The 13024-nt window shown below is 36.2% G+C and overlaps 1 protein-coding gene across 2 annotated transcripts in view; it reads right to left on the bottom strand.

Moving 5' to 3' along the window:
- Positions 1–2083: 2083 nt before the first annotated feature.
- The window catches only part of TRIM24 (tripartite motif containing 24), a 122142-nt gene continuing 111201 nt past the window's right edge, over positions 2084–13024 (bottom strand). For both annotated transcript variants that reach the window (XM_053609325.1, XM_053609324.1), the window contains exons 13-19: positions 11388–11460; positions 10105–10273; positions 7709–8037; positions 6572–6704; positions 5427–5501; positions 3730–3879; positions 2084–2823 (exon numbers count right to left, since the gene is read on the bottom strand). In XM_053609325.1, coding sequence (XP_053465300.1) covers positions 2614–2823; positions 3730–3879; positions 5427–5501; positions 6572–6704; positions 7709–8037; positions 10105–10273; positions 11388–11460 — 1139 coding nt within the window. In that variant the 3' untranslated portion in view covers positions 2084–2613. The remainder of the gene's footprint in view (positions 2824–3729; positions 3880–5426; positions 5502–6571; positions 6705–7708; positions 8038–10104; positions 10274–11387; positions 11461–13024) is intronic.

Raw genomic sequence — 13024 nt, 5'->3', positions numbered from 1 at the left:
TGAAACAGAAATACTGTTTTCAAAGACTGACTAATATGGCACTGAATAGTGACACTGTGGGATACATTAGTAGAAATTCTGGCTCAGATACATTCAGAAATTATGTTTTCTCTCTTGAGTCCTACCTTCCTTTATGATGATTCTCAAAATAATTTATCAGTGTTGTTCTGCTTTCTCTAAGGAGACAAGTAGAAGAACAAACTGTCAGAAGAACAGCATTGTAAGATACCAAGAAAAAACTTACTAGCAAAGGCTCCACAGCTGCTGTGCTAAAAATACAATGCTAGTGTGAAAAAATCCAAACCATTAAAAGGTATTTGCACTGTTATCAAAGTCTGTCCAAAAAGTCTCAGAAGAATAAACGTCAAATGCATATTTTAAATACAACAACAAACATCACTATGTAACACATATTTGGAAAAGTGATTCAAACTTTTTAACAATACATAATTAACATTATGACTAAGACCTGTCCATATAGAAAATGGGAAGCTATTGCTAATAAGTTATTTTCTCCTTATATTTTTTCTTTAGCAAGACCTGAAAACCCAGTGAATTAGCAACTGAATGTCTTTTTTTTTGAGATAGGGTCTCACTCTGGCACCCTGGGTAGTGTCATAGTAATCTCAAACTCCTGGGCTCAAGTGATCCTCTTGCCTCAGCCTCTGAAGTAGCTGGGACTATAGGTACCGACAACGCCCGAATATTTTTTCTATTTTAGAAGAGACAGGGTCTCACTCTTGCTGGTCTTTAACTCCTGAACTCAAATGACCCACCTGCCTTGCTCTTCCAGGGTTCTAGGATTACAAGCATGACACAGAATGTCTTCTACTTTAAGAAGTAAATAAAGTCTTATGGATAAAATGAAATCTCCTATATTTAATTAATGGGAGGTGATATAATCCAAACAATAGCATTCTTCCAAGTGAGTTATTAATATAGTTTCATTCTATCATCCTAAAGACAAAAATTTTCTCCAATTAACGTTCTATAAATAACGTTTTACTTTGGCAAACTACAAATCCTCATGTGTATTTAGTCAAATGTTAAGATTAGTATATAGCACAGCAATTGTCCTCTAAATCTAGTTTCTTTTTTTGACAGTTCATCTGACCCTAAAAACACTGAATAAATACAAGGAATAAAATGCTATCAGTTGAACTAGCTGGGTCTGGCCCATTAAGAATATGCTTGTCTTCAAAAGATAGGCATTTTGTGCCTCTATCAGGAAAATTAAAATGTAATTCAGAATTAAGTCAGGTCAAAGATTGAGCTTTATGTTCTGACTCCTAACAACAACAACAAAACCCAGGAAATAGATGCTTCGGAAAAAATAAAATTTTCACTATGTTCCCCCCCCACCCCCCGCCCCAATGGCCTGCTCCCAAATCCCACAACACATTTTCATTCCAAATTACAGACAGATGAAAACCACAAAAGCTAGTCCCATTCAGGGGACCTTATATTTAATGCCCAATAGGATATATGTGAAGAAACCTCACAAGCAATTCAGCGATGCTGCTGCATTTTATATTCTGGGTACTTCCACTAAAAGCCATACTGCAAACAATGAGGCTTTTTATAAAAAGATACCTGCACAGTTTAAAAAAAAAAAACCACACATAGACACACAGCAAAACCAAACATGTCAAATATGTGCACTTCCACCAATGGAAGAAGCTGAAGAAAATCTAGATCTAGAAATGTGTGAAAAATGACTTTAAAAACCTGCTATAGCACACACCTCTATAGACAAGAAAAACAAAAACAAAAACAAAAATCAAATGTTTTCCTGATTTTTCTTTAATACAGTTGCCATCTTACATGATATATTAGTAGGAGCCTTCCTAAGAGCAGCTAATCTACCCTTTTGTAGCTCTAATCGGCATCCTGGGATAGAACTTGTTATCACTCATGTGGTCAGGCCACAATTAATGAGTAGTGGTATTAATTTCTAAAAAATGAGTTAACACACATTCAAATCACATTTTTCAACTTAGAGTTCATACAAAGTCTACTTCCTTTCTATAGTAGCTATCATTACAGATTGTGACTTTAAAATCCAAGGAGTGGGAAGAATGTCTGAGACAAGAGTTTCATTTTGTTGCCCTCGGTAGAGTGCCGTGATGTCACAGCTCACAGCAACCTCCAACCCCTGGGCTTAGGCAATTTCTCTTGCCTCAGCCTCCCGAGTAGCTGGGACTACAGGTGCCTGCCACAACATCTGGTTACATTTTGTTGTGGTTTGGCCGGGGCTGGGTTTGAACCCACCACCCTCAGTGTATGGGGCCCAGCGCCCTACCCACTGAGCCACAGCGCCACCTGGAAGAATGTCTTTTTTTTTTTTCATTTTTCATGCTTCCTCCTTCCTTCTTTTCTACCATCCTTTCTTCCTTCTTTCATTTTCTTTCTTCTATTCATTTCCATTCTTCTTCTTTCTTAATAAGAGGTTAAAAGAAATGGGTTGTTAAGGGAATCAAAGTCTAGTAAACATCAAAAACACAGATCAGAGTGGTCGCAAACTCTTCTTTATAGTGATGTTAAATTACTGATAAATGTTTTTTGAAAACCAAAAAAAAAAATCTAAAAACCAACACAAGCCTCTGGTGCTGCTTATTTAAGCAGCTGGCGCTCCTCGATGCTTTTGAGGCGTTTCTTCCGGGGCTGCACAAAGTCATCATCTGAATCATCACTATATCTGTTATCTTCTGATTCATTCCTGAATTCTAGTTGAGGAAACCTTTTTTCTGGATAAAGGTTCTTTAGAAGTTCTTCAAAATAATTTTCAAGTTTTATACCAGCATTAGCTACTTCTGAATCAGGCTGTTGAATTAAAAAAAAATTAATTAAAAAATAAAGATCAACACTCTATAGACAATAAAAAGTATAAAGTTCTTACTCTTGTTCACGTTTGACTTGTGAGATTATGAATATTTCTTTTTTTCCCAGTTTTTGGCCGGGGCTGGGTTTGAACCTGCCACCTCTGGCATATGGGGTCAGCACCCTACCCCTTTGAGCCACAGGCGCCGCCTGAGATTATGAATATTAATGGACTGTTTTGAAAATGTTTATGCATAGTCCCTGATATAAATAGTCTAAGACTAGACAGAGAAGGTCAACTAAAAAGTAAATTAAAAAACCTTGATTTATCTGGATTGCTGAAGATAGATCAATGAAATGCCATAAACATAAAATCATGAAACAGGGGCGGCGCCTGTGGCTCAGCGGGTAGGGCACCGGTCCCATATGCCGGAGGTGGCAGGTTCAAACCCAGCCCTGGCCAAAAAAAAAAAAAAAAAAATCATGAAACAGTTATTTTTAGAACAAATTATATACAATGGAGTGCTCTAGAATGAGTAACGAACATACACAACATAACCATTAACAAAAGGCTATTAGTCTGAAGGCTGTTTAAAGGAATTGACAGGTGAGCAATTTTCAAATTAGAGCTATTTGGACCAAATCCTTAATATTTCAAAATTTAACATCAAAAAAGTACCCTATTTCAAGAAATAAAGATGAGAAGAAAAAAGATACTGTCTCCAAGTTATTAGTTATAATTTGCATTTCCATGTAGAAAAAGTCTTCCATGTACTTATCTGTTATTCCTGACAGACTTGAAATGTTGGAAATTTATTCTATCATAGACATGTTGGTCTCCCAGTTTGTTGATAAAGCATTAAGATTATTTTCACATTGTTACTGCTTTCCAGCACCCCACAATCTCACCTCATTGAACTCAGCACAGTTGTGAAAAATCAATCTAAAATCAGCTACAAAATCTTCTGGTCTTGAGTACAGAGAATAATCTTCTTGTAGTCTTTTCTTGATAGTTGACAAGTCCATTGGGTTTTTAATTATTTTGTAGTAATCAGGCACCTTTCAAAATAAATGAGATGTTATAATACAGACAGCTAAATACTATCACATCCTAAAATTCTACAAGTCAGCTAAGGCGCCAGCCACATACATTCGAATCTAGCCCGGGCCCGCCAAACAACAGTGACAACTACAACCAAAAAATTGCTGGGCGTTGTGGCGGGTGCCTGTAGTCCCAACTACTTGGGAGGCTGAGGCAAGAGAATTGCTTAAGCCCAGGAGTTGGAGACTGCTGTGAGCTGGGGCCGTGGTACTCTACTCAGGGTGACAGTTTGAGGCTCTGTCTCAAAAAAAAAAAAAAAAAAAAAAAAGAAAGAAAAATTCTGCAAGTTGTATAAAATTCTGGTTGTTGACCCTGCATTTCTCTTTACTACCTGCCATTGACGGGTTTCACTGATAAGGAAATGCACTCAGCAGCACTACCAGTGAACACGGTCTTCCACACATTGGCAAAATGGTTTGTCTCATGTATTTTTTTTGCCAGTTATTTTTAATAAAAAAATTTATCTTCACATATTTCCTCTTAAGCCATCTCTCTTCTCTTCATTATTAAACATAAGGCAATTACTAGAAAGAGAATATTACTTTCAGTAGGATCTGACATGTTTTTACTGCATGCGTTCTACCAAGTGGTAAAGAAGGACTACAAAACTGGGTTTAATCTCCAGCTCTATCAGGATCCTGGGTAATTTACTTAATTTCACCCAACCTTTGTTTCTTCATATTCTAATAGTAACCCTGCCAACCTCCCAGCTTTTTGTAAAGACTAAATGAGATGATACACTATAGTTAAGAAAAGGAAAGCTATTTTGCTGCTGTTATTGGTTATTAATACCAGATATAAATATAAGCCAGGATCACAAAAATAAATTCTAGGTTAAATTTTTAAGATTGTACTACTATTATAAGCCTCTTATTTGACTTCTTTACCCCTGCTGCTTTTGGGTACAAAAGGCCCTTCTCCCTGGAAATATTTACTTCCTTTTCCTATATCAATTTCTCAAAATCTGTTATCAACAAGTTGAATGTTATCAACTGACAGTATTAAGCTGGTTTTCTTTTTCTAACCTTGCATTCGTTTTTTAAATTTATGAAACTATGGAGCAAATGTATTAAAATTTTAAAGGAACTCCAACATGAGACAATAGAAGGAGAACATGTTTTGGGTGGCAGGCCTTTTTCAACACTCTAAGATTATGCACTAAAGTCACATCAAACTTTCAATATAAATCCTTTCAAGTCCATAGTTATAACACAAATCCTTTCTTCAACATTTTCATATTGTTCAATTCTACACTATTACTTGACATCTGAGTCTATAAATCAAAATAAGTACAGAAAATTTGGGAGGGGGGATGTGTTTAAATCAAATGGAAAATCTTTTTCTGACAAATTAGAAAACATGCCTAAACCTCTTGAGATAGAGATAACTACCAACATCATCATGAAAAACCATTAAGAACAGTACAGAAACTAGACTCTCACAAGCAAATTTCAGAAAAATCATTCCACTGTGTGAACATGCACAAAATGCCATTACCACTTACAGTTAGAGGAACGGGGTCTTGAAATGCCAGGCTCATTTCATGGCAGTAAAGAAATAAAAGTAGGCGTTCACACTTCTAAGCAAAAATAAACAGATGAAAATAAAACAATGAAGTCCCAGCTTATTTTTAATAACAATTTCACAAGTCTCAAAGTACCAGAAAAAAAAAAAAAAAAAACTAGACGAATGTAAGGAAAACATTGACTCTTGGAGTTTTACACTCCTTCCCAATAATTAACTGAACTGTATGTACTCCTTGACAATTTGGGGTATTTGAGAACAGTCCCTAGTCCCTGTAATTAAATGAACAAATACAGTACCAACTAGAAACTTAACTGAAGTTATTTAACAATAAATTTCCACTTATCACTTTAGTTTATATATTGTGAATTATTAATAATCAATGGAGGAAGAATATGGGTCTTTTAGGAGTTTCAGAGACAGAGCCTTTTCTGTGGGGCTTCCAGTCCTAACATCCCCTCTCTACACACAGAGGGTCCCATCATTAACTCTGCTCTGATGATGGGTTTATCCCTGTGACCAATGCATAGTATTTGCAGTGGTATTTGGAACCACTCTTGCATGACAACTTTCATACTGATTTAGCAAAAGAGTTCCTTTAGTAAATAAAGTGTTAACTCAGTAGTTTTAAATGTTAATTACAATTAAATACATTAGTTGTACATATAAACCTAGTGCTATGGGGGGGGAGGGGAGAAATGGATTTTAAAGATGGTGAATAGAAAAACCTAGCTCTTTGGTAGCAATTGTAAAAATATTCTGAGAAAAAACTTATCTGCGGTAGAAATAAAACAATACAGAAATTTACTCAAGGAAGACTAAATTTAGAAGTCTGGGTACATAAAGGATATATATTTCATCTTATTCAGGTACAACATCTTAAACTTCTAAAAAAAATATATGTATAGTACTGTGATTATTCTGTAATTAAAAACAATATAGTATACCCTTAATTGTTCAAGATTCCTAAGCTTTTGTGAAAAAATACTCCTAAATTTTAAAAAAATTTAAAAAAAATCTTATAAAACTTGAGTATGAACGTCTTTGATCAAAGATACACCTACATTACACTAATGCATCAAACCAAAAATTAACCCTCTGGGTTGAAAATGCTCAAAGACTTACCCTTTTATCTATTGGTGTTAATTTAGCAAGGCCTTCAGTCTTCTTTTTTTCTGAGTTGTGACTGGATGCATCACAATCATATTCAACTTCTGGTTTAGATAAGTCTCGACAGAAAGTGCAAATCCACTCTCCGCTATTGGGGAATAATGCACTTTTCAGAGTTCCTAACACATCACTTCTCTCATCACCATTTCCCTTTCCCACCTCCTCCATGATATCTATGATACAGAATTATTTATCTGGCATAAATTTTAATCACTGACCATTTACCATATACCTACTAGGTACACACCATGCTGAGAGGAAAGAGCAGAAATATAATACAAGGGCCTAAGTGGTTAATATTAAAATCTAATTAAGAAGGCATGAAATACATATATGGGGAAACACCCGAAACAAATAAACATGTATGAATCTAGGGCTGATGTAAGGCATAACTGGTATTTTTTCCCCCAAAGGATTTAGGAAAAAGAAAAGAAAAGAAAATTTAAAAAGAACAGAGAGAACAAACCACCACTACCACCATTATCTCACAGGGTTGAAATATTTGTACATGAATTAGCTCAATGCATTGCAAATAAGATGCAGTGGTTAGGGTGCCGGCCATATGTACCAAGGCTGGGGGGTTTGAACCCAGCTGGGGCCTGCCAAACAACAAGGACAACTACAACAAAAAATAGCCACACGTTGTGGTGGGAGCCTGTAGTCCCAGCTACTTGGGAGGCTGCGGCAAGAGAACTGCTTAAGCCCAAGAGTTTGAGGTTGCTGTGAGCTGTGACTGCACAGCACTCTACTGAGGGTGACATAGTCAGACTGTCTCAAAAAAAAAAAAAAAAAAAAAAAAAAAGATGCAATACACAGAGGTAGTTATCATGCATAAGGACCACTGTTCTTTATGGTAGCCCAGCAATTGTTTTTTTTTTTTTTTTAGTTGTAGTTGGCATTGTTGTTTGGCAGGCCCGGGTTGGATTCGAATCCGCCAGCTCTGGTGTCTGTGGCTGGTCCCCTTAGCTGCTGAGCTATAGGCGCAGAGCCTTTATAAAGGTTTTCATGTTACAATGAACTTCAAGAGTTTATTGCCATTATTGTTTATAATGGAAAATGTATATAGTGGGAAAGAGGGTACTACTGTCTTACCTTGGAAAATGTGTCAATGTGGGCACATGACAAGAAAGATGGAACACTTTGGGGCACTTCTCACAGCACAGGAGTTCCCCTCCGTTTTGACAAACTGCACACCAGTCCTCATTGGGGTCATCTTCTTTCCTTGTCTCTCCAACATGAAGGGGTGACTTTTGTGAGGGGTCCAGCCATTCAGACTTTCCATTTGAGGAATTTTCTTGGTGAAGTCCAGGTTGATCGCCTGTGCTATCAGGGGCATCTGATCTTGGCACGGTCTCCTCAGAAGCAGAGTTCTGACCGCTGTTTAAGAGCAGGGAGGTGAGTATGCTTCTTGAATAGTTGGCCTGCAGTAAAGAGAGAACAGTATGTGTGTGTTTTTATTTTTTTAAATTGGCATTTTAAAACTTTCACTACCACAATTTTAGATTGTAGACTACTCTCTCATGGGCACCTGATTACATCTAAGGAATCTCATGCATACAGGAACAGTTTGTTTACTATTAGCTGGTAAAGACGACATGGGCCGCTACTTGTTTAAGTCCACTGTTGGGTACAGAAATTAGGAAATGAGGAGGGAGAGTGTAAGTAAAACAAATGACATAAACAAACATACTTTACTGGAGCTATTCAAACTGTAACCTAAAACAAAAAATTACACTTATAAAATCAATCTAAATTTTCTATTGGTAAAACTTTCCAGTAAATAGCAAAAATGGTATGTCTTTTAAACCTTTTATTTTTCTTGGAGATAGTCTCACCTTGTTGCTCTTGGTAGAATGCTGTGGCATCATAGCTCACATCAACCTCAGCCTCCCGAGTAGCTGGGACTACAGGCACCTGCCACACTGCCCGGCTACTTTTAGAGAGTAGGTCTTGCTCTGGCTCAGGCTAGTCTCGAACCTGTGAGCTCAGGCAATTTGCCCGACTTGGCCTCCCAAGTGCTGGGATTATAGACATGAAGCACTGTGCCTGGCCTCAACATTTTTTTTTTTAACTTTCAAAGTAATAAAAGTAGGTATAGTTGCTCTCATTCCTTACAGGCAAATGTTTTCAAATCTAGGTTTTTCTTTTGCTATTTACCTCCATATTTCTAAATAAAATGACTGTACTGCAATTTCTTAGAATTTCAATGCAATATCTGTATTTTTATGTATCTCTCTTAATTCCTAGTACAGACGATAAGGTGATTAGGTTTCTGCATCCTGATTTTCCATTCCCCTCCTTATACTCAAAACATACACAAAGCTGCTGCTGCTTCTGCTGCCCTCCCCCAGCCCATCCTCTTAACACAGGTTTTACCAACCACTGATTTTCAGTTGGTAGGTGCTATAACCTTTTATAGCCAGCATCTACTCCAACTGATCATACCTGTCTATACTGTTAAGTATTATGAAAATCACAATTTTTGGTTAAATGCATATTCATGTTATATCCCAATTGTATCAGTTTTCAGTTACCTTTGTATGTAGGTGTGTTTACATCATTATGACTATGTAAATACTGTTGCCTGCACAACAAAATGTACTATCACTACATTTCCTTGTTTGTACTTTTTGTTTTTACTAAGACTCAATATTACCTTATTTTTTTTCATCTGCTTATTTTTCTAAGTACCTATTTTTATGTAATTCCTACAATCTCCATTAGGGTTAGAAAATGCTTCTCAATATTGTTCACGTGTTTTTCTCCTCTTAAGACATATCCTTCTAGAATCTTCTGTCTTCCTGCTACAGACAGCTGCTCTACTTGAGACTGCCCTTTTGTTTTTCATCTGTGTCACATCTCATTTCTCTGGGATTGTATGTCTTCCTCTTTTTTTGTTTTTGTTTCTGATGATGTATATTGTCAAATGGAACTGAGTGCATAGGAATTTTTTTCAGACATTGTATAAATGTCTGAAAATGTTTATTTAATTTTATGCATGATTAGTACTTTGTCTGGGTATAGAATTCTGGTTAGAGAATATTTTTTTCCTCACACTTTCACTACTTCTTTCTTCCAGCTTCTAGTGCCCATCTTGAGAACTTGATATCTGACCTTTTCTCCTGTTCTAGAATTTATGATGCTATGTCCTGAAACTTTTTCATTTATTTCTGGTAAATGGTGGGCCCTTTCAATCTAGAGGCTTTGTGCACTTCAATTACAGGAAGTTTTCTTGTATTATTTCTCTGATAATTTATCTTCCAGGTACTTTACTGTTTTCTCTTTTTCAAATGCATAGCCTCTTCGTTTAAGCCCCTGATTTTTTAAAACTTTTCTGTTTTCTATCATTTTAATTTACTGAGAGATTTTCAGACATTTTCTTTCACCCTTTTAAAATAGAACATCTTCTTACCTCCCAGGAGTCATTTAAAAGTGTCTCTCAACCTACCCCCAAATAGGAACAGCACTGCAAGTATTGATATAATTACATTTTGAGGCCTAGATTCTTCATCTGATTCTTGTTTCACTATAACCACAGGAAAATCATAATTTTCAGGTGGCCCACTGTTTTCTTGTTTTATTCGGATTGGCTCTAACATAACCACTGGGACTTTGTGTGTAGAATCAGCTCCTGCTGGTTTGCTGGAAGAGCCAGAGCTATAAGAGGGGCAAGAAAAAAGAAAGAAAGAAAAAAAAGTCTAAGAATGCTATACTAAATATCTTATAACAAAGTATAGCAATAAGTTTCTGGAAAAAAGCTTTATCTTCACAGCAATGATAAGTATGCTATATCAGCAATAAACAATGCAACTGCTATATTCAAAAATTTCATTTATGATAAAAATATTTTACATATTAACCCGACTAAATGCTTACATATCTAGAGAGATATTTAAATAAAATTTAAAATAAATAAAACTGACTTTAATATTCTGAGACTATATAATTGGGCAACCACATTAGAATCCTAAAACCAGCGTCTTTTTTTTAGGTTTTCTCATTTCCCTCTCTAGTCAGAGGCAAAGAGAACTCTAGGCTCACATTAACAATTTCTTGTCAAAGTGTGAAGACAGTGAATTAGGTCATAATTTATTGGTATTCTATTATTTAAAGAAAGTGGTAGGCCAAAACCCTTTCATATAGATAGCCACTAGGTCAGTGGTTCTCAACCTTCCTTATGCCGCGGCCCTTTAATACAGTTCCTGTGGGTTGCGACCCACAGGTTGAGAACCGCTGCGCTAGGTGAGGAAAGGCAATCCTTTCCCCTTCAGACAATGCTTCTTTCATGTGATTAAGAAAGTCAGAACTGGGCTCACTATATGGGGCAATTTTCAAGCATAATGAAGCAAAGCAATTGCTTAAATCAGAATGTACTTATAACAGGTTTTCAATAATTGCAAGTTTTTCTCTTAAAGTAGAATCAATGTTTGGCTATTAGAAGTCAGAGACTGATGAAATTACCATTCAGTTGTTTCTTTTCCTTGTGTTTGTGTTTCAACATAGTGTAGGGTGCTATACCTACTTCACCTTTATTTTTTCCTTGGTATGCTAATATCAAACTTCTTAATTTGTCATCTTCAATATACAGGCAAACATTTTTCTATCTTTAAAGATACATTTTGTGCTTAAACCTTTATTAAAATACATAATTAAAATTCAAAATAAAGTAAGTTTGTAATATAACGAATATTAAAACATGTTGAGTATTGACAAAAGGAATCTAATTAAAGATTTTATGTACAAGAGAGTATGATTAAGGCAAGCACATTACCTTCCTCGGCTTCCAACACTGGAGGCACTGGGTGAACGTATTGGGGGATGCACACTAGTCATAGTAACAGGTCCTGAGGGGGAGGAATTCAGACACATTTGTTAAGTGAATTAATAATCATGCACTGAAGCCCCAATGAAAGTACTCGCTTAGCAGGACTACATCCAAAGGGAGAGCCAGTGAAACAACAAGTGGTTGCTGAACTCCTGCTACCATCTATGTTGGCCTGTCAGGCTTTTCTACCTTAGCCCTATTGGCTTTGAGTCAGAGAATTTTTTGTTGTAGGGGAATGTCAAAATGATTTATAATGCAGTATTTTACAACATTCCTGGCCTCTACCAGTTATTAAATACCAGTAGCATCTCTCCATACTTCCCAGCTTAGGGTGTGACAGTCAAAAATGTCTCCAAATACTGTCAAATCATTCTAATAGTATAAGATTGCAGTGAGGACCCCAGTGTCAGCAAAAAGCTACAGAAGATATTAAAGAGTGACAGGAGCTGATAAAATGGCTGATTGCAGTAGCTCATGCCTGTAATTCTAGCATTTTAAGAGAATCACTTAGAGCCCAGGAGCTCAAGCCAGCCTGGGCAACACAGCAAGACCCCATCTTAACAAAAAAATAAGCTGGGCGTGGTGATGTGCACCTGTACTCCTAGATATTCAGGAGGCTGAGCTGGAAAGATTGCCTGGGCACAGGGGTTTGAGGCTGCAATGAGCTGTGATTATGCCATTGCACTCTAGCCGGGGCGACAGAGCAAGACCCTGTCTTTTAAAAAGAAAAAAACAATAAAAATAAAAATGATTAAGAATCTATGTTCTGGTAGTAGGGAAGATTGAAAGAAGGAAAACTGGATTAAAAATAGCCAAGAAAGAGAGGGAAAACCCCTTATAAATAATTTTGGTTTGAATTGATAAAGACACAAACTAAGTAGTAGGAATACAATAGAAGAGGGAAGCAGAAAAAAAAATTCAAAGTGAAAAGCTCTAAAGCAAAGGTTCTCAACCTGTGGGTCGCACCCCCCAGGAACTGCATTAAAGGGCTACAGCATAAGGAAGGTTGAGAACCACTGCTCTAAAGGGTTTGATGTACAACAGGATTAGTTGATAAAGAAATCCATTTTGCCGCTTATTAAACTTGGGAGAACTTCTTTGAAAAGCAAGACAAAAAAATAGCTATTATCTTCTGATAATACATGTTTCATTTTAGAATAGTTGAAAACCATAAAAAGATTTAACATTTAAGTTACCCATAACTTTTCTATCATGTGTAAAACTGTTAAAATTGATTTATGTCTTTCCAGTTTTAAATATACATTTACTGGTTTTATATTATTGTATGGTTGCTTTTGCTAAATAGTATACCATGAGCATACCATTAAAAACTCTTTCTACAAGCATTCTTTAAATAAAGTAGAACCTCTTTACGCTGACCATCCAAACTGGTCAACATAAAGAACTAGGCCTCCTGTACTGATAAGTACAGTCTATGAAAATTAGGTCACTAAAGGAGGTGGTCAATGGAGTGAAATAGTCACCTATGGAGGTTCTACTGTAGCTAGATAATATTCTGAGTGTGCTGTAAATATTTTTAACATTCCCTTATATTTGGATATTTACACTCTTTTGAAATTTTT

The sequence above is a fragment of the Nycticebus coucang genome, chromosome 11 (assembly GCF_027406575.1).
Source record: "Nycticebus coucang isolate mNycCou1 chromosome 11, mNycCou1.pri, whole genome shotgun sequence".
Classification (NCBI taxonomy): Eukaryota; Metazoa; Chordata; class Mammalia; order Primates; family Lorisidae; genus Nycticebus; species Nycticebus coucang.
The sequence above is the reverse complement of the archived record's forward strand: the minus strand, read 5'-3'. Positions and strand labels throughout refer to the sequence as shown.